This window comes from Polypterus senegalus, chromosome 2 (assembly GCF_016835505.1).
Source record: "Polypterus senegalus isolate Bchr_013 chromosome 2, ASM1683550v1, whole genome shotgun sequence".
NCBI lineage: Eukaryota > Metazoa > Chordata > Cladistia > Polypteriformes > Polypteridae > Polypterus > Polypterus senegalus.
In genome coordinates, this window is record NC_053155.1 from 75,968,816 (window position 1) to 75,988,522 (window position 19,707).

General features: G+C 36.8%; 1 protein-coding gene across 1 annotated transcript in view; it reads left to right on the forward strand.

The window, feature by feature from the left end:
• Window positions 1-487: 487 nt before the first annotated feature.
• The window catches only part of ankrd50l (ankyrin repeat domain 50-like), an 84,582-nt gene continuing 65,362 nt past the window's right edge, over window positions 488-19,707 (forward strand). Inside the window, exons 1-2 of the mRNA XM_039744019.1 lie at window positions 488-1,029; window positions 17,023-18,043. Coding sequence (XP_039599953.1) covers window positions 17,643-18,043 — 401 coding nt within the window. The 5' untranslated portion in view covers window positions 488-1,029; window positions 17,023-17,642. The remainder of the gene's footprint in view (window positions 1,030-17,022; window positions 18,044-19,707) is intronic.

Below are 19,707 nucleotides of genomic sequence, written 5' to 3' on the forward strand. Positions count from 1 at the left end.
GTTGAGGCTGATGGGTCTAAACAACACTAAGGACTAGAAGTGGAAGCCAGCATTACACAACACTCCTCAGGGCCATTTGTTGTAATACGCAAGACAGGATGGAGTGACAGGACTGCATAATGACAACCATTCTGCAGTGACAATTACAATCTGTGACCAAGACAGACCACTGTTGCACAAGACGGTTCAGAAGCAGTACACAAAGGCCCTTAAGGCCAGTTTGAGTGACAGTATTTTATAAAGACGTGGGAAATGATGTGATAACTCTCCAAACTAGATGCAGTTAGAGCAGGGCACAAAATCATTTGTCCCAAATGCATCAAGCTACACTGGACAAAGAACCTCAAAACTGGATGCGGTCATAGCCACTGCACAATAACTTTGAAGTACAATGAATTCTGTACCCTCCATATCTGAAGACAATAGCACCGTACATAGCCCTGAAAAGGACACAGTTATTTACTGGACAGTCGGACAAGATTAATCACTGGGTTTGGTTTAAGACTTTCAGCCCAGTAGGTGACATTTTATTGTGGGTTTTCAGGAAATGACAGCTGTCATTCATCAATGATTTGTAGTTTATGACACTTTATTAGCAATAACTGCCGTCTCGTTATCTCCCGTCTGCAAGTCCCTGGACTGTGCCACCCCCTGGTGGTGATGCGAGATGAGGCCCATTTCCTGTTATTATCCCCAGCGGAAGCTTTCCAGAGTAAGAGCGAGCGCTCGTCATTCGTGCGCTTTGGCTTCCCGGAGAACCTCTGGTATTTGGGTCCTTCCGTGCACGGATTTGCAGGACGCCTGCATCGATTTAATCCTAGCTGGCCGGATTTGTCAGGGCGAGCCTCGGAGTTTCCTTTCACTGGGCTGAATTGAGAGAATGTCCTCGTCTCTCTTCATATACTACGGATACCGACAGTCTTGATCCGAACAGTGATCTTTGCTGTGAATCAACAAAGCTGGGGATAGAGCTGCGAACGCGACTTAGCAGTCGCGATGCATCGGGTGAATCCCTCGGAGGAAAAACAGGTAGGTCCTGACATGTCTGGATTGCTGTGTTCGGATCTTGACTTGTGGTATAACGAGGGAGCGCGGGCGGGGCCGTGCCGTGAGTGTTCCGAAGAATCCGCTGCACACCACAAGTGGCAATTTGGGAAGTGGTCTGGAGCGAGTGGAATCGCCAGAGTGTGTGCGGTGAATGAAGGTTTGCTGTTCCCAGTGGAGTTTTAACTGAGGACTGGCGTCAAATACCAAACTCTTCTGTAAGTGCAGCATTAATATTTGTTAAGAATTTCCCTTTTTAACTTAAGTCTGTGATATATTGCAGAAACAGCCTTGTACGATTTGAAAGGAAGGTTAGGAAATGCCGGCAGTTTGTTTATCGCTGTTGCACAGATCTTTTCACGCCGTGTCCTCCGAGCGAGTAAGCGAGTGGGGTCTTCCAGAACAAATTTGAGCCAGTAGGGGCTCTCTCATTTTCCAGGGAAGAAAACCCCGAGGTGGTGGTGGTGGTGGTGGAAGAGTGATTTTTTTTAGGGAGGCGGCGAGAACAGCGACAAACTTGAGCCAGACAGGCCCCGCAAAAAGCGATGATACGCGTTTAAGGCTGCTAAGCGACCTTCTAGTTATAAAGTCGGGGCCGTCATTGGGGAGAAGTTCCCCTTGCTGAAGTGAAATAATAACCCACTCCAGGGTAACACCGCTTTCTTAACTGAAAACCTGATGCGCGCCTTCATTGAGCTGTAAAAAGAAACGCGTTGACCTGCACCAGACACCTTCCAACATGTCACTGTGGGAGTTAATCATGAGGCACGAGTTGGATGAATTCAATTAGTCCGTGAATTGTCTAGGGTGGCAGCACAGGGGCAAAAGAAGTCGCACAACAACACCCATTCTGCCACAGCCTAATTTAAAAAAAAAAGTCCTTTGTCTTGACAGAACTTTTTATCGGAGGTTGCTTTTTTGTCGTAAATCCTCTATTAGTTTCTCTTAAGTTTCTAAATTTGGTGGGAGGTTTAGAAATGCCCAACAGAAGTCTTTCCACATTTTCCCTTAACAGGATATTTTGTTTCTTCAGTGCGTTTGTAAAGTGTCTTATTTCTCTCACTGTGCTCTTGTGATCTAGAAACTCGAGTGTAAGGTAGGACAGCTTTTTGTTATCATAATACATAAAGTGCAGTTGATTCATACATCAGCTGGTTAAAGCCAGAAGCAGCAAGCCATTCTGATCAAATGGTGCCGGAGTATAGTCCACAAATTGTCTATATCAGGCACCATGCTGATGGTAACGGACCTTAGGTGAAGGAATGAACAAGCTCTGGACAGGAGAATAGTCGGTTACAGGGCATGCTCATGCATTCATATCTAGATGGGCTGTTTACAGTTTCCAGTTAACCTGTCCTGCACGTCTGTACTAATAACACTGGAGTTCCAGCTAAAGAACCTATGAAGAAATAAGGCGAATGTGCATTCCACATACACACACTTCCAATGCCAGGATTTAAACCAAGTCTCCCACCTCATGAAGAGAGTACATAACTACAGCAGTTAAGAGTGGTGTTAAAAACAGAGGAGCGCAAGAGAATGAACATAGCGACTCACCTTGGGGCTCTTCTATCAACAAACAAGTTGATGATTTTAAGTAAAAATAAATGCAAAAAACTGTCATTTGTATAATAGAAAATATTAAATAGTAAAGCAAGTGGTTCAGTTAAGGCACAAAGGAGACCCTTGTCAAATGTGGCTAGAATGAAATCTTTCATACTTGGAACCCATTGAGGAGGTTTACTTGACAGCTGTGTTATAAACATTCTTGTAGAGCTCCGAAGGAAAGAGCCATAAAGCCAAATTAGCTTCTAATTGCTAGATAATCTGGAATAAAACTAGCAGCTGCAGTGTCCTTCTTGGACTTACAGTATGACTCACTTGTTCTAAGGCTTTGTTTACACTGCAGCAGTAAACACAATTCTGTTATTTCATTTCTTCTTCTGACTGCTTATACATAACTTGCATTTGTTCCTCAAGTTTTTACAGATTACAGTATGAAATAACATATGTTAAAAAAAGAAAAAAGACCTTAGGCCTATGACACCGTATTTATACTAGAGTAATGAAGTAACAAGGAACATACATAAAGGTGATAATATGAAAGCAAGAGTTCATTTCATTTTTTTATTGTTCAGTCAGTTTTAACCATCATCATTGGTTTAACAAACATTTTCATGGATTGTCTAAGTTACTGAGTTGCATGCCAATTTTATTTTTCTTCACTGTCCATGGTCTTCGGCCAGCTTTGGGAAAAGACCCATTCTTATCACATCGTCTGACACTACTTCCAGCAATATCTTTTTTTAAGGCCAACTGTAGGCCTCCAATACACCTCCAGCTTAGTACAACATTTCATCCAGTCATCCTTTGCCTTTAACTCCACATGCCTAAACCTCTTTAGTCTGTTTCACTTCAGCACAAACCCTTCTTGCTTCCACTCCAATTCTTATTCTTGACTGGAGCTTTCTCTGACACTGTGACAAGTCCGCACATCCATTTGATTGTTCTTATCTCTGTCCTTCTAAGCTTTGCCTTATGCTCCAACTTCATCAGCCGGTTCTCACTCTTATACAGCTTACTACCCCTCACACCAACTTTCATAAACTTAAAGTTTTAATGAAAGAGGCTCTTTTAGAAGTTCAAATGGAGGGTATCTAGAATTTTTTCCATTTACCTATCTCTACTGTTCTATCATGTCCATCTGCATGCGGCATGTTTCTTAAGTAGCAGAACTTGCTTACTTTCTCCAAGACAACTCCATTTTAACTCTGTGACCTGGGGTTAGTGTCAGGATGGGCATCTGGCCTTAAATATTTTTACAGCAATATCCCCTTGATGGTTAGATACAAAGATTCAGCTTTTATTCAAACAATTTTTAATTTATGGAGAATGGCAAAGTAAACCAGTAGAAACAAACAAAAACACCCACCCCCAGATCTCCAGTAAGCTCTAATGACAAAAGAGGCTTTCAGTGTTTTCTGCACACCTTCTAATTATCTACAGATTGACAGGGTAAACCTTTTGTGCTTGTTTGCACTCTTACCTGTAAAGCTGTTCAAGCTACTTGGTTTACTGTACAATATTTACATTATTACCATAGTAAATGGTTGTTTTCATTCCTGAACAATAATTGATTTTAGTTTTTTTGCTTCATTAAGAAATTGTAGCTAAAATGTTAAACCTGTTTTGAGATACCTGCTATTTAATATTCCCCCACATCACACTCCCACATCATATCCAGTCTTATCGCATTCCTTACTTAAATGATAGCATATAAAAATATTAATAATCAACAGTCTCTGACATGTTCTGTTTTGTACTTTGTTTAAGGAAATTAAAGATTAAATGTTGTTAGTTTAGTTTAACTAGAGGCAATTTACGATTATCATCACTGTGATGATAAAAATACCAGTTGTTGTACAGATGCTTAGCAGAAAAGGAAGTTCTGCCAGAAATGTTTAGGCCAGTTGCATTGAATAGAAGGTAAATGAACTCACTCCTCAATTCCTCCTTGAATGTTTGTGGATATCCTCCAGCTGTTCTGGTTTCCTGTTGCAATCTAAGGACATGCATGTAGGATAATGGACAATGTCGAATGAGCCTGTGTGCTTCATAGAGTATATAAGTCCGTACTGGATGGATGATTGCTCTTACAATTCCAAAATGTTCTTGTAAGCCATGGTAAGACTTCAGGATGAATTGACCAAAAGCAGTTTTTCAAGCCCTAGAATACCCTAGAGGTCTTTTGTCTCCTCTATCATACTGCCAGTTCTATTTACTGCTGTAATTTGGGGTAGAAATAAACATCTTAATTTAAAAAAAAAAAAAAAAAACTTATCTTCATTCAGGACAAGTTTGGTAAAGCGTTTTTTCAGACAGTAATGAGACACTCGGGAGAAAGCTTGTCCATCTGTGTCATTTATTACTCTTGCAGCACCATGCTGAAGAGGGAGCACTTATCACAATAGTCTGTTACAGCGTGGTCAGAATGATCAATGGAACAGAGGGTAGAGGTTCATTGGTTTACACCCAAATAACTTATATAAAATAAAAATCTATTTTATTACATCCTTATTCTTCCTGTATCTTTAGGTTTAGCTTCTATAAATTTCTATGTACGTGCCAACTGTAAATTCTTGCTTACAGGACATCTGATGATTTCTTAGTCATCTTTTAGTACATTTTGTTTATTACATCTTTGTCTTTGTTGTTCATTTGACCTTTGTCTGGTTTCCTGATATGCCTGGACAGGTTTCTGACATTTTTTAACCGTTTATGTTATTTCTTTAAGATGAATGCTGTGTTACCCTAAAATTATCCTCTCACACATTATTCTTGTTATATTTAATTTTTACGTAATTTTTTTCCTCCTCATTTTTGAGTATTATCTGGGAAATGCAATTGTGGTAAGATTAATTTGCTGGCAGCTGTTTTTGAATAGTTAGGTTTTTTTGTTTTTTTTAACATGGTATTCACTTGTATTTTATTGTTAAAGTTTCAGCAAAAGCTAATGTGTTAAATATTATTCAGTGGTTCATTTTGGGAAAGATCTTTGTTTATAACAGGGCTGTGAAGTTGGTACACAAAACCTTTGACCCCGACTACTTAATTTATGGTACCACCGACTCGGAAGCCTCAAAAAAAAAAAAAACCCAACTTCAGTTTCTTGAAAATCTTTCATGTAGATTTTGAATACAAAACTGGAGAGCCAATACCTAGCAACATGAGTGAACAGAATAATAGATTTCAGCTGTGCTAATGCAATTAGAAAGATTTATCAGATAAATAATTAGCATGTAAACTTGACTAATTCAGGATGAACTAAGGGGTTTTGCCATTCGGACACTGAAGGAATAGATGCTGAAAATGGGGCTTTGCAGCCGTATGTGAACAACAAGTTACACATTTTTTTTTTATTAAGAATCTCCTCAGTTCTTATGTGTTTGTGTTTCTGTTTCATTTACCCTTTGGTTTTGTGTGTCTGATATGTTAGATTTTTATTGTACAGCACTTTGGTCAGCCTTGATGTTGTTTTTAAAGTGCTTTATAAATAAATAAGTAATTTCGACCTGTAATAGCCATTTTACAAACTAGTAATACCTTAAATAAATAAATGCATTATTGCTAATGGTATCTTGACTAAAAAAGCATGTATGCCTATCAAAAACATCACAATTTCTGGGTGACCCCAAACCATTGAACGGTATTTTTAGTATGTTAACTTGAAAGCACTTTATTGCTGCTACCTAAATCATGAGGCTACGTTTTAGCACCCTAACCTGTTAAAGTTTGGATTTAAAGGCTGTAGCGATGTTCTGGCTTTTTTATATTATTTACTAAAGAAATGTAAAATATTGCATATCATTAAACAAAAGACAGTACTTACAAAATAAAAAATAGGTTATATTTTCATCAAATGGTTAGATGAAAAGTTTATTTGCATTAGAGTATGTGAAATTGAAAATTTAGATTACAATTTACAATTGGAGTCGGTACATTTTTTTTCAGACTCCAGCAACCCAATAATTGCTTCTGACTCAGATTCCACAACCCTCGTTCAAAAGCATAGTTACAGATGATTAAAACAAATATAAGCATAATTATCTTCCTATATGCTTTTTAGTTTTCCTCCACACAGGGACTAATGGAATCTGTTTCTGATTACATGGTTTAACAATCATTTGGTTTCTACTATATATTACCCCCAAAACTAATTTAGTAGGGTAGACAGATGACAACATCAGTAGCAGGATTTACGTGAGATGTTTTAGTCAAGATAACAAACAGATGCCTTCATAGTGCAATATTTTGCAGTTGCATTTTGCTTTGTTACTTATTTTCTTTGTCTAGTGCCTTTTGGTTTCTTCATGTGTTCTTTAGTCTGAGATTTTGTCTAGAGTTGTTTCCTGCCTGTTACCAGGCCCGGGATAGGCTTTGGCTTCTTATAAGGCAAGAAGCATCTTTAAAAATATTTTTGTACTGCTCTGCATGGCTCAACAATTTTTACATTTTTTTTTTAAAAATGTGAACATTGGGGTTACTTCCAGTGGTGTAGCTAAGGTCTGAGCCAGAAATAGAATATAAACCTGTGAGCATCCACTGGTTTCATAACTGCCTGATGTGAAACACTTAAGGGTGAAGATTCAGGTGCAGCATATTAATTAAAAAAAAAAAAAGCAAAGCACCTTCACTTAACAAAAAAATAAGGTCATTTTTCTGTTTCATGTAATATAAAGTGAATATTCTGTCATAGTATAACATTCTTAGTTCCCCATAATCCATTTCAGGGTCATAGGAGACTGATGCCCACCCCAACTGTATCAGGAGCAAGGCAGAAACCAGCCCTCTTATGTGCTGCCAGTCCATTGCAGGGTCCACTTACTGACGTGCCCACACTCACACTAGGCAAATTTAGAATCATTTTAATTGCTAATATTGTAACCTGGATTCAAACACAAGTGGAAAATATTTTTATATGAAAGAGGTAGTATAAATCTGGAGCAAAGTATACTCATACTCTTGTAGGCTGTATTGATAATTGGATTAATTCCTACAGACATATGCATATAAGGTGCTGTAATAATTAAAAATAAAAGTAAAGTCAAAGTGGAAAATGCTGTTCTCCTTACTTCATTGATTAAAGTGCTGTTAACTAATATATTGTAAATTTAAGTAGTAGCTTAGTAATAACAGACAGAAATGATGATGATCATACCAAGCACAAAACACATATCCAGTAAACTATCTATACTGTAGTTTGAGATGGTAACAGTGCAGCATATTTGCTTTTGATCAAAACTGAGTGAATAGAAAAATGTTGCATTTTGAATTTTACATGCAAGAGTGCATTTTAGTTGTTTGACTAAAATATTTTTGCATGTTGTTCCTATGCTTAATTTTTTAACTGATGTCATACACTTGGGAAGAATTACAGTACATCATTTGCCAATTCTTTCAGTTACATGCCTTAAGAAATATGCAAATTGAAAACCTGCAAGATGAAAATATTTAGAACCACACTCTTTTGTTAATGGGATCAAAATGTAGAATGTTTGTTTAAAGTAAAATACAAATAGCACTAATAAAAATGGTTTATTCCTTAAACAAGTAGACCAACTCTCTCATGTAATGAACTAAAGCATTTTTTTGTATAAAGGAATACACCCTCCAAAAATATTTTATTTACATGTTACTCCATGTCCTTTGTAGTAACAGTCAAAAATGATTAATCTCATGTTTGAATATATTTGAAAATTATTTTTAATTTGAATATTCAGACCTTTTTTTATGGTTAATCTGGCAGCCCTAATGTCCATTATCCATTTGTATGGTCACAACATGCAAAATATGTGCATTTTTGCTAAAATATTATTAAGTTACCTCCTAAAAAGTCTGCATTGAATTTCAACATTTTGCCTTGCACTAACTGAAAACGAGATATTAAAAAAAATGTTCTCAAATGAAACATGTGTTGTAACAAACATTTAAACAAAATATAAGGTTATAATAGCTAAGATATTTCTACCAAGTAGTCAGAAGTTTGTATTTTAAGACTTAAAAATAAGAGAGTCATGTGTTTGTTGGAGACTCTTTTATGTTTAGAGTTCAGTAATCCAGTGTCTATCCTACGGACTTCTGGTTGGCTAAAAATGATCCTGATAGGCACAAATTAATTTGAAACACATTTCACAATTTATAACAGGGCATATTACTATACTAACTCCATCCATCCATCATCCAACCCGCTATAACCCCCCCTCTCAATGACAGTGCTGCTTATATATCGCCCTCCCAAATCACATTCCTCATTTCTTCCGGAAATTCATGACTTACTTGCATCACTCTGTTCATTGTCATCTAACATTGTTATTGTTGGTGATGTTAATATTCATGTGGACAATCCCTCTTGTCATCTCTCAACAGAATTTCTGAATGTGCTTGATTGTCTAGGTCTCCAGCAGCATGTAAAGGCCCCAACACACACTAGGGGGCACACGCTAGATCTTGTCATCACCGACTCAGCTCTTTTGAAAAGCTTAGAAGTCTATGAACTGGGTGTGTCTGACCACAAGGTGGTCTCTATGGCCTTCACATTTTTACTGCCTGTCACAAGACCTAAATGCCAAATATCTTTCCGGAATTGGAAACAAATTGACTTAACCTCTATGGCTGCAGACCTCAAACAAATTCCCTGTCCAGCCGTTACAACGGTAGATGAGCTGGTTGATTATTATAATACACCTTTGAGCAGTGTGTTTGATCTCCATGCCCCTATCAGGACACGTGAAGTTATGTTTGTACGCTCTGCTCCCTGGTATACACCAGAACTACGCAAATCAAGATGGCAGGACGTGCTTTGGAGCGCAAATATAGGAAAACTGGACTCGCTGTCCATAAGCTTGCATTTCGTGACCATCAAAAGGCCTATTCCAAGTCCCTAAAAGATGCGCAAGGCCAGTTTTATTCAAATCAGATAAATAAAAATATAGGAAACTCAAAGCAGATGTTTGCTACAATAAATCAACTTATGGAACCACAGCAGCCATCTTTCTCAACGCCAGTTACTAAGGAGCATTGTAACAGCTTTATTGACTTTTTTAGATCAAAAATCTATAACATTCACTCCTTAATGCCTGGACCATATGCTCCGCCTATGCCTGCTTCAAATCCATCAACTGGGAATATGCCATCTTTCACACATTTCACGGAGGTTTCCAGCAGCTACATTGGTGGAATTGTGCAAGGAATGAAACCATCATCCTGCACATTGAATCCTATTCCGACAGTTCTGCTGAAGTCATTTATCCCCATTGTCAGTCCAACTATTACAAAGTTAGTCAGTCTCTCGCTACAAACAGGCCATATGCCACCATCTCTCAAAGCAACTGTCATTCGCCCACTGCTGCAGAAGCCCTCATTAGATCCTGAGGTTCTTGCAAACTACAGGCCCATCTCAAACCTGACGTTTTTGTCAAAGATTATAGAAAAGACAGTTGCCTTTCAACTCCAGAGTCATCTTGCATGTAATAATCTGTTTGAAAAGTTCCAGTCAGATTTTCGTTCAGCCCACAGCACGGAAACAGCACTGCTCAGGGTGACAAACGATCTACTGATGGCAGCTGATGCAGGCTCACCATCCCTGCTTATTCTTCTGGACTTGTCAGCAGCCTTCGATACAGTCGATCATTCCATCCTCCTGGATCGTCTTCATCACACAGCTGGACTCTCGGGAACTGCATTACGGTGGTTCCAGTCCTACCTGTCTGGCAGGACTGAACAGGTCTCGTTGAGAGATTGCACCTCCAGACTGTCCACCGTCTTATGTGGGGTCCCGCAGGGGTCAGTTCTTGGTCCTATCCTTTTCATTATCTATATGTTACCTCTTGGGGATGTCATTGCCAGACACGGACTATCTTTTCATTGTTATGCCGACGACACGCAGCTCTACATTAAAACTGCCCCAAATCCTTCAGAGGCCACATTACACCTTACTACATGCCTGGAGGAGATAAATGCTTGGATGAACAGCAATTTTCTACAGCTGAATAGCAATAAAACTGAGGGACTCCTTGTTGGCACCCCCCACCAGATTCGTTCTTTTCCAATACTCCAGTTCACTTTTGACAGCCAGGTCATTACTCTTTCTTCCTCAGTCACTAATCTGGGGGTTCGGTTTGATCCACAGTTGACTTTCAGTGACCACATAAAACGTGTGTAAGGCATCGTTTTACCATCTACGAAAAATCTCCAAACTCCGCCCCCTCTTAACCCTCCCAAATGCAGACAAACTTGTCCATGCCTTTATCTCTTCAAGGCTGGACTACTGCAATGGACTTTTTGTGGGTATTCATACCAAGGAATTACAAAAGCTTCAATATATCCAAAACAGTGCTGCAAGAATCCTACTAAGAGTAAGGAAATTCGAACATATTACTCCCATCCTCAAATCACTTCATTGGCTCCCTGTTTCCTCACGGATTGAGTACAAAATTCTTCTATTAACCCATAAATGTATCTATGGCCAGGCACCTTCTTACCTTCAAGATTTGATCCACTTACAAACTTCCAATCGGATCCTCAGATCATTTGGCAGCATGCAGCTTCAGACTCCCCTTACTAAGCTCCGTACTATGGGGGGGTCGAGCTTTTTTCTCTGCTGCCCCACAGCTCTGGAATCAGCTCCCTGTTGAACTGAGAACTACACAAAATCTGGACATTTTAAAGCAAATTTGAAGACTTTTTTATTTAGGAAAGCATATAACTGCTGAGATTGTAAATTTAATCTAGTCTTTTAAACTTTTAAACTTTGTTGAATATTGCTCTTGTTGTAGCACTTTGAGATTTTTTCAATGAAAAGCGTGTTATAAATAAAATCTACTACTACTATTATTATTATTATTATTATTATTATTATTATTATTATTATTATAACCTAACTACGGGGTCACGGGGGTCTGCTGGAGCCAATCCCAGTTAACACAGGGGAGCAAGGCAGGAAATAAACCCCGGGCATGAGTCCAGAGTGTAGCTGAATATGGGTCCCTCAAAGGATGAGAAAAACAATGCAGACCACTTAAAAATATATTTATTTTGTATCTTATGATATGTGATTCTTTTTTTTTGGCCCTTTTGGCTTTTATCAGCACTTTAAGAAAAATATATTTGTTTTGTGGTCCAAAGGTTTAACTTTGTAATCAGTATTGCTTAGTTATGAACCAGTAGCATTCCAAGTAGAAAAATTAAGTGTGTTCCTTCTATGAGATGTATTTTATTGTCATTAAAATTTTAATTAGATTGCTTTTAAATCTACATATTGTGCTTCTAATCCTTTAGAATGAAATGTTATGGTGTTCTCGGCATCAGCAGTACTGTTTGTGAAGTCACATTTTACTTTAAGCTGACCCCAGCCAGTTCAGTAAAATAGAGAGGTGCACTCTTGTTAAGTATGACATTAGGGAAAACTTTACAAATGTTGTTTGCTACAGGGATACTGTCATTTTTGCAAAGATAATCATTATAGTTAATACTGCTGGGAAAAGAAAATCAGGTCATTAAAATAAAATTTTAAAAAATGACTGTTATTCTGCAATCTGGCCTAATGTTAAAATGTTGGGCTTGAACCCATAAGACATGCTTGTGCTTCTATTGCAGAAATGTGGAAGCAATACTAAACATACAGCCAGCATAAGGATGGCATTCAGTATGGATTCTGTATTTTCATGTATGATAATATATAAAATGAAAGAAATAGATAATTAGTTCAAATTCCATTTCTGGTAACTGGCCACTTCACCAAGTAGTTTAATGCCTCAAGCTTTAGAGAATATGCATGTTATAAATTTTATTGCTCATTTTAAATAGGTTTGAATAATGTTATCTATAAAAGGGACTATATCAAACAATGTTCAACAGACTGCAGAAATATTAAAACATTTTGGTTTACATGAAGACGTCACAGCTTTCCCTATTTCAAAAACTTAGGCAGTATAACCCTCAGCTGTGGTTTTGCAATTTCACCATACCCACAGGCATTTTCAGTATTGCACAAATACAGCTTCTTGTCTTTAGAAGTTGTTGTATGTCTAAAAGAAAAATGACTTTTTTTTTTATTTGTTTTGTTTTAAGGCAGGAAAAGTATTGGCAGGTATATTCTTTTCTGTTACTTGTTTACCTTTAACTAAATTAAACCCTTTTTCAAACCACTATCACTTGGTGGCTTCAAGGCTTAGCTACTGGTTATAGTATGAAGTGAATTTTGTAAGATATGCTAGAAATAGCATTTAGTCAATTTTTATGAAAAACGGCAAAATGAATACTGTTTGTTTTTGTTTCTTTTAAGGGAATAAATTGTGTATTTTTTTACCCATTAGTCCACTGTGCTGATTATGATTTACATAGCATAGTGTGTTTCACCCAGTTCTGCCAGGATAAGCTTTAATCGCCTACACCCAACAAACCAGCAACTGTGAATTGCCTAAAATCAGAATGATATGCTATTTTATTAACAATTTCCTAAATTAAATACTTTTTTGCAGGTTACAGAAGAAATTTTTGAACTGAAAAATATTTGTGCTCATTATACAGGAGTACTTATAATGTAATTACACAGTTCTAGAAATTTCAGCTTAGTTACACAACTCAAGACAATGTTTAAAAAACAGGAAACATATATTTTAAGTAGTGAGTTGATAATAGGATGTTAAACTCCTCTTGATATATTAAGAAATCGGTTTATTTGAAAGCGTCACTGTTTGCGCTACAGTTAGTAACAGCTCTGCAGGGGACAGCTTTTTTTTCTGAATTTGTCTTGATTAAGAAGAATTGTCTTAAGGTGCTGGCTAATAATAAAGATTTTGGGTCACTGTCAGGCAGTGGCATTTCAGCATTAGCAAAGAGCATGTTGTTAAGTTATTCTAAAATAAATCTTTCCTCAGAACTACAATCTGAAACAGGCTTTTTCCATTTGCACTGGAAATGGCATCCTGTAGCCAAGTTTGCCAAGATGACAGTTTGGTCCAAATTTGATCTGTTTTATGTCTGGCTGCCCATTGTTGTTTTTAAGCAATTTATATCTGCCCATTTGCACTAAACAAACCATATCCAGATGTTTGGTTCTGTAGATTGTACTGTTTATCCTGTAGCTGGTATTTGTTCATTAGCAGCAATTCACATTTTTATATACCGGTTAAATGAGACAATGACACAGTGGGTGGGTTTTTGTACAGAAAGGTTAGCACTGGGATTTTTCATTTTGTATCATTAATCAATTATTATTTTTCTGTAGTCAACCTTAATAGACACTTGTATTAGCTCTTACATACACCATTTTACAGTTTGCTGGATTTTACTGTCTTTTTCCTATTTATGTACATACAAAGCAAGCCTTTTTGAAATATTGATTCAATTAAAATATACTTTATTCTCCAGTACTCACAAGCATTTCCAGAAAGGTCCATCAGGTCACTTTTCCATAAATACCATAACTGCATTACGTTTTCTCTGTGATGTTAAAAACAGACAGTCTTAAGCATTACTGACCAAACTAGTGTTCTCTGGTAAGAACTAGAAATTACTGTAAGTCTTGGTAAACATCTCTTTTTTTTTTTTTTAACAAGTTAACATAATATGAAGCACTATTTGGATCTTCAGCATGTAGAACATGAAAAGTAATTGTGTTTTAAAATTGTCATTTGTAAGGGCATACTTTTTATATAGCTCAGATTATTGTTACAAAGTAATTTCCCAAAAATGTTTTGCTTACTGTTGAACCACATTTATCTTGCTGCTTGTTTGTATTGATGAAAACATCTAGTCTTTCTTCTTCACTAGGATCTACTGTATTGCACAGTGAGCTTCTGGATGGTTTTTCTTTGTGCTTCTTGAAACTGATATAATCTATAAATCAGTGAGAGCAAAATCTTTTTTTCTTCATGTGGTGCTATAGGCAAATCTCACTTGTCTTTACCGCAGCATGAGTAGTTATGGGTTACTTTTTGGTTTTCTTGGATTTGCATTAATTAAACTTTACATTCCAATTTTTTAACATGGATGGGTGGAATTTAAAAATACAACTGTTATTTATTATTGTTCACTTCAGCTTCCAGTTAACTTTAGAGTTAATTTCTGAATACTGCTTTAAGGATGATGTTGACCAGTTGGTATATTTCAGCCAAGCTATTATTGTACTTATTCCGGAGGGACCTGGAACTCCCCATATGATCCTTTACTTTGAAATGCCATTAAGTAGAATTTTTAGTTTTACCTCATCTCTATTGTCAATTTATCATATGCTTTGTTTATGTTATGTATGATTTCTATTAAATCTTAGCTGAAGTGTGTAGATCTCAGTAACACACGTGTGCTTATATTTTTAAATATTGCATGGTTATGTACGTCAGTTGCTGATTTATATTTATAAATCTGTGTAAATCTCTGAGCTTGATAAACGTGATGTACAAGTAACAGTTTGCTTTTACTTGAACTGTGTGGGAATAGTTTTTTTTAGACAAGTAGGGGGCTGTATCTGAAGCTGAAGTGATTTGGCTACATAATGTATTTTTGATGTACGGGGAAAGTCATTGATGAAGACTTTGGCCTTCTTCCAATTTCTGTTTCACATCTAAGTACAGATGCATTTATTTATTTATTTTTTTTCAAATCCTGATGGGGGCCATATAATAAATAAATTTTGAGATCTGCAACACATTAGTCATGCTATTTGCATTTTATTCTCTATTACCCTTATATGGACATGGTTTCAGAAATTTTGTTAATTCTTCATGAACTGATTTTTTTAATGGAAGTTCTAAAATTTGTTTTGTCACAGGTAATGCTGGACCTTCTCATTTATAGTCTTTTCTTTTTCTGTTAATTTAAAGAACTGAAAAATGAAAGATTGTGCTCTTTTCAGCACAGTATTTAAACATACAGTTGAAGATTTTTCAGTAATATTGGGCAACATTTTGTACAATATTCTGCATTGAAAAAATGTAAAATGAGTAGGAAAATTAATTCTGCACTTTGTCTGAAGTTTTTATAGCAGTGTTCAATTTTTTTCTTCATGTGTAATCTCAATAGGGAGACATTCCTTGAGAGTAGACTTATGTTCAACAGATGATATCATTAGGTAACTGCTGATTAATTACTTACAACATTGAAGGAAGTTAAGCCGATGATTTGAACCACTTGACTGAACATGTTTACACTAGTCAGTTGCATCCCAATTGAATACAGATAGGCTATTAAAGCATTGTACTCAGATTGCATTTACATTAAATTTGTCTTTAGTAGACAGGTAAAATTCCAATTTTTCCATGCAAAATGCAAATTGGCAATCTGTTTCATGTATTTTATTGATAGTCCACAGAAAAAAAACCTGTGCAACATAAGGGTAGACAAGAAAGACAGAGAATGTTCTATAAAGTTTGCTGCTGTTGCAGGACTGAAAGTAGCAAGTGTGCTGCAGTCGGTCTGAATGCATGAACAAGGTCAAGATTGGTGGGATAAAATTCTCTTGGATCATTCAATGACTGTGGTTGGCAGTCCAGTCTCTGTAGGCGTTGCTTCAAATGTTTCTGTATTTGCTAAAGACTACACCCTTGAGTTAGGATAAAAGACATGAGATTTCAGAAGTATGTGCTGTACCTGTCAAAGTGTGTCATAATTGCATTATGGTGCCCTGCCACTGGAGATGGCTTTGATATCCTATCCAGTCTTCATGGAGTAAGCAAGCCATCAGTAAGACAGTATGTTGGGAAGTTTTATGTTCTTCACTCAACACTGTAGGAGACATACAGTATATCAGTTTCAAAACAGAAGTGATCCGTGAAATTGTAGGTAGCTTTGACAGGAGGAAAGTTTCCATCCATTGAAACTCCAAGAGTAGTTTTCAGCATTACCCTTGAGAGTCTTTTGCTTTAAAAAATATTGTATATTTATTTGATTTAAAGTCAGTCGAATGAAATGCCTAATGTTTGCCCAGATCTGTTTCTGTTCAGGTGGGGGGTTGCACAGAAACCACAAAACTTGGACTTTCTGTGTGTGTGTGTGTGTGTGTTAAAGAACTGTTTTTATACCATCAATGTTAATTGTGATTTTTTTTTTTGTTTGCAGCTTTAAAACATTATATCTAAAACTTTACAATTTGCAGAGCAATTCATCTTGTAAATCCAAGATGAGGCAGTAAGCAATAATGGTGCAATAATTCAACGAGATCACACAGGTAGCTGTTATAATATAAATGGTTAATTATGATAAAGAAAAACAATTATCATTCCGAAGCTAGCTGGAATGTGATGGAGTGTGGTGTGTGTGACTTGGCAGTGCTCCTGGATTTAAAGAGTCGTATTTGACACTGCTGAGAGCTGCTTTCTTGTATCTGTGAACTTTAACCTTGTTTAAACATATTTATGGTGCAATTTATTTGCTTACACATTGACACTTCCTCTCTTGTTTTTTTTTTTTGTCTTTTTCTAGTGCAAGTCTTGACATGCCAGATTTCAATTTTTTCCCTTACAATTGTAAACTGAAGTCCATTACACAGAGGACCTGTTGGTGAAAGAAGATTCATCTCTTCATATAGCACAAGACAATGGATGAATGTTCAGCTGGCTTTGGACCCTTCATTCATTTTAAATGGGGCTAGAATATTCAATTCTTTTTAGAGCTTTTATAGGTCAAGTGCAAAAGACGACTTATTCATATTTAAGGTAGTTTGTTTCACAACTGATAATGAAATGCATCATTTGTGAAATAAATTATCATTTGGCATTAGTGTTACAACTAAATTTTTGTTTTTGTGTGTTGTTGCACATGTTGTTGCTTGACAGTGTCATTATAAAAGAAAAAATTGCAAGAAGTGAGGCATGGAAACAAGTTCTTCCTGGTCAATGATATCAAAATGAGGACTGCCCAAATTATTTTTTTCTCCTGATGAACTGCTGCTGATCTATCCCTGGGAGTAAAGTTCAGTTCCGGAAATCGATGAAAATATTACAGTGTGACGTTCATGGCAGCTTTTTCTTTGCTTGCTCTGCTTTCTCTATGTCTTCCTAAAAAATGGGCTGACAACTAGTTGACTCTTGTCCTGCTCAGAAATGAGTTCCAGTCTGTTGCGGGGCAAGCAGTTCTACTGCCGGGAGTGGGCACTTTTGAAACTTCAGCATTGGCTGGAAACTCGATCTTCAGGCCGTGTTGCAGGAGTTCTGGTAACCGGAGGGTCAGGTAGTGGAAAAACAGCTTTCTGCACAGAGATTCTCTGGCCCACGTCTGAGACAGGAAAAAGTGTTAATCTTGCTTCCCGCTGTTTGACTTATCACTTCTGTCAACAAGAAGATACCAGAACGTTACATGTGCACAGGTTTATTCTGGGACTAGTTGAGCAACTTCGTCAGAGTCCATTATTGCAAGGGTATAATGAAAAATTGGAGGATCCCTCTGTGCAGGCGGCTTTGGAGCCAATCCAATGTGAAAGAGACCCTGATGAAACCTTTAAAAAGTAAGAAAAATGATACCTTTTGCTAATGCACTATTAAGTAATTGTATTTTTATATATAACGTGCAGTTATTAGTTAGACAAGAAAAATAATAATTTCCTAAATATCTGAAATATGTAAGTATTGTTATTAGAAGTAGTCTTTAATTTTATTCTGTTGGTTAAATTGGCAAATTCATAAGCATTTGATCTAGATCTGTTTAAGTGACTCACCCATTCTAAAATACTTGCTTTGTGTGATATCATGGAGTTGCCATTGGTAACATATTTGTGTAGGAGTTAGAAAAAAGTGATGCCAGCCTAGTATGAAAATCTTCTGTTAGTCTGGGATGATGTATTAGTAAAGGTTTTCTTTTCAGATGGAAGCTATGAGAGAGTTGATAGTCTATAAAGCCTTAGTAACTTTCAATATTAGAATTTTCCTGTTAAATTCCCGTATCCTGTGTATAAGTACAATGGATTGTAGTGTTCTAAAAGAGAAGGATCATCATTGCAGATAAGCAGATTTGCAACTGACAGACTATATTATTTAAGAGCAAAAGGAACATTGTACCAACTGATCACACCTTATAATGACACCAAAGAAATGTCTCTGATTACATATCCTCCTCATCTTTACTATAAATTAAAACCAACAAAACTCACTAAATTGTACACATTAAATCTAACACAAAATCATTTCCTTTTTTTGCCTCTTCCTCCACTATGTCATGACCCTGGTCCATTACTTGCCTTAGCTTGCCTCCTGTCATGATCTGGCATTTATTTTTCACTTCTTACAGTTCCTTCTTGGCCTTTAAAAGTAACTGGAACTTCGTTTTAGAAGTCAAGAAATCTAGTTGACACATTGTGTTTTTTTTAATCATATTTGTTTTTAATGGTGTTTAGAAGAAAATCTGTTTTCCGAGGTGCCATCTTTTTTTCATTATGGGCTCTGCTATGTCTCACGCCTATAGTTTTGACTGCGTTCACGGGTTCCCAGGTGATGTCTTGTGTCCAGTCATGAAATGGCTTTGTTATCCAAGTTTCATACAACCTAATACCTAGTGTTTTTGTTTTTGAGCATTTAAATGAATCTCTGTTTTATAAAAATGAATGTCCCTCAACTAACTCTTGTTATAAAGTTTTGGCTTTGTCTCTATTCAGTGTTTTTGGTTCCTGACATTCTTTCTGTGATTCGTTACTTTAAGATTGTTGTCTCATGGCCTAAATCTTGCTAAATCTTGTCTTAACCAGTTTTGATCTTGGTTAGTTTATTATTTTACAATCCATCTTCTGATTCAATCTCTATTCAAAATGACTGCTGCACTGTTCAGTTAGTACACATCCAGACTCCGGTTTTTGCAGTAAGGCAGCTCTAAACACACTCCAAAGATTCACAAGCACTTCTTCGGGCAGAGGTGGAACTAAGTTTCCAGGCCACAGTGCTCTCTGTGATAGCTCCTAGGATAACAGCAACCCTGAGGCATCTTTAGCCCTCAAAGAGCTATACAGGTATCTAATGTGAATTTGCCATTTGCTGATATCCAAAAGACTTTAGGGAAACATCTTGGAATCCATGCATAGCGCTTTGCATAGAACTCACAGATATGGAAAAAAGTGGAAATGTGGATATGCACAAAAAAATTTAGATGTACAAAACCATGTGTAAGCTAACTTCCACACAC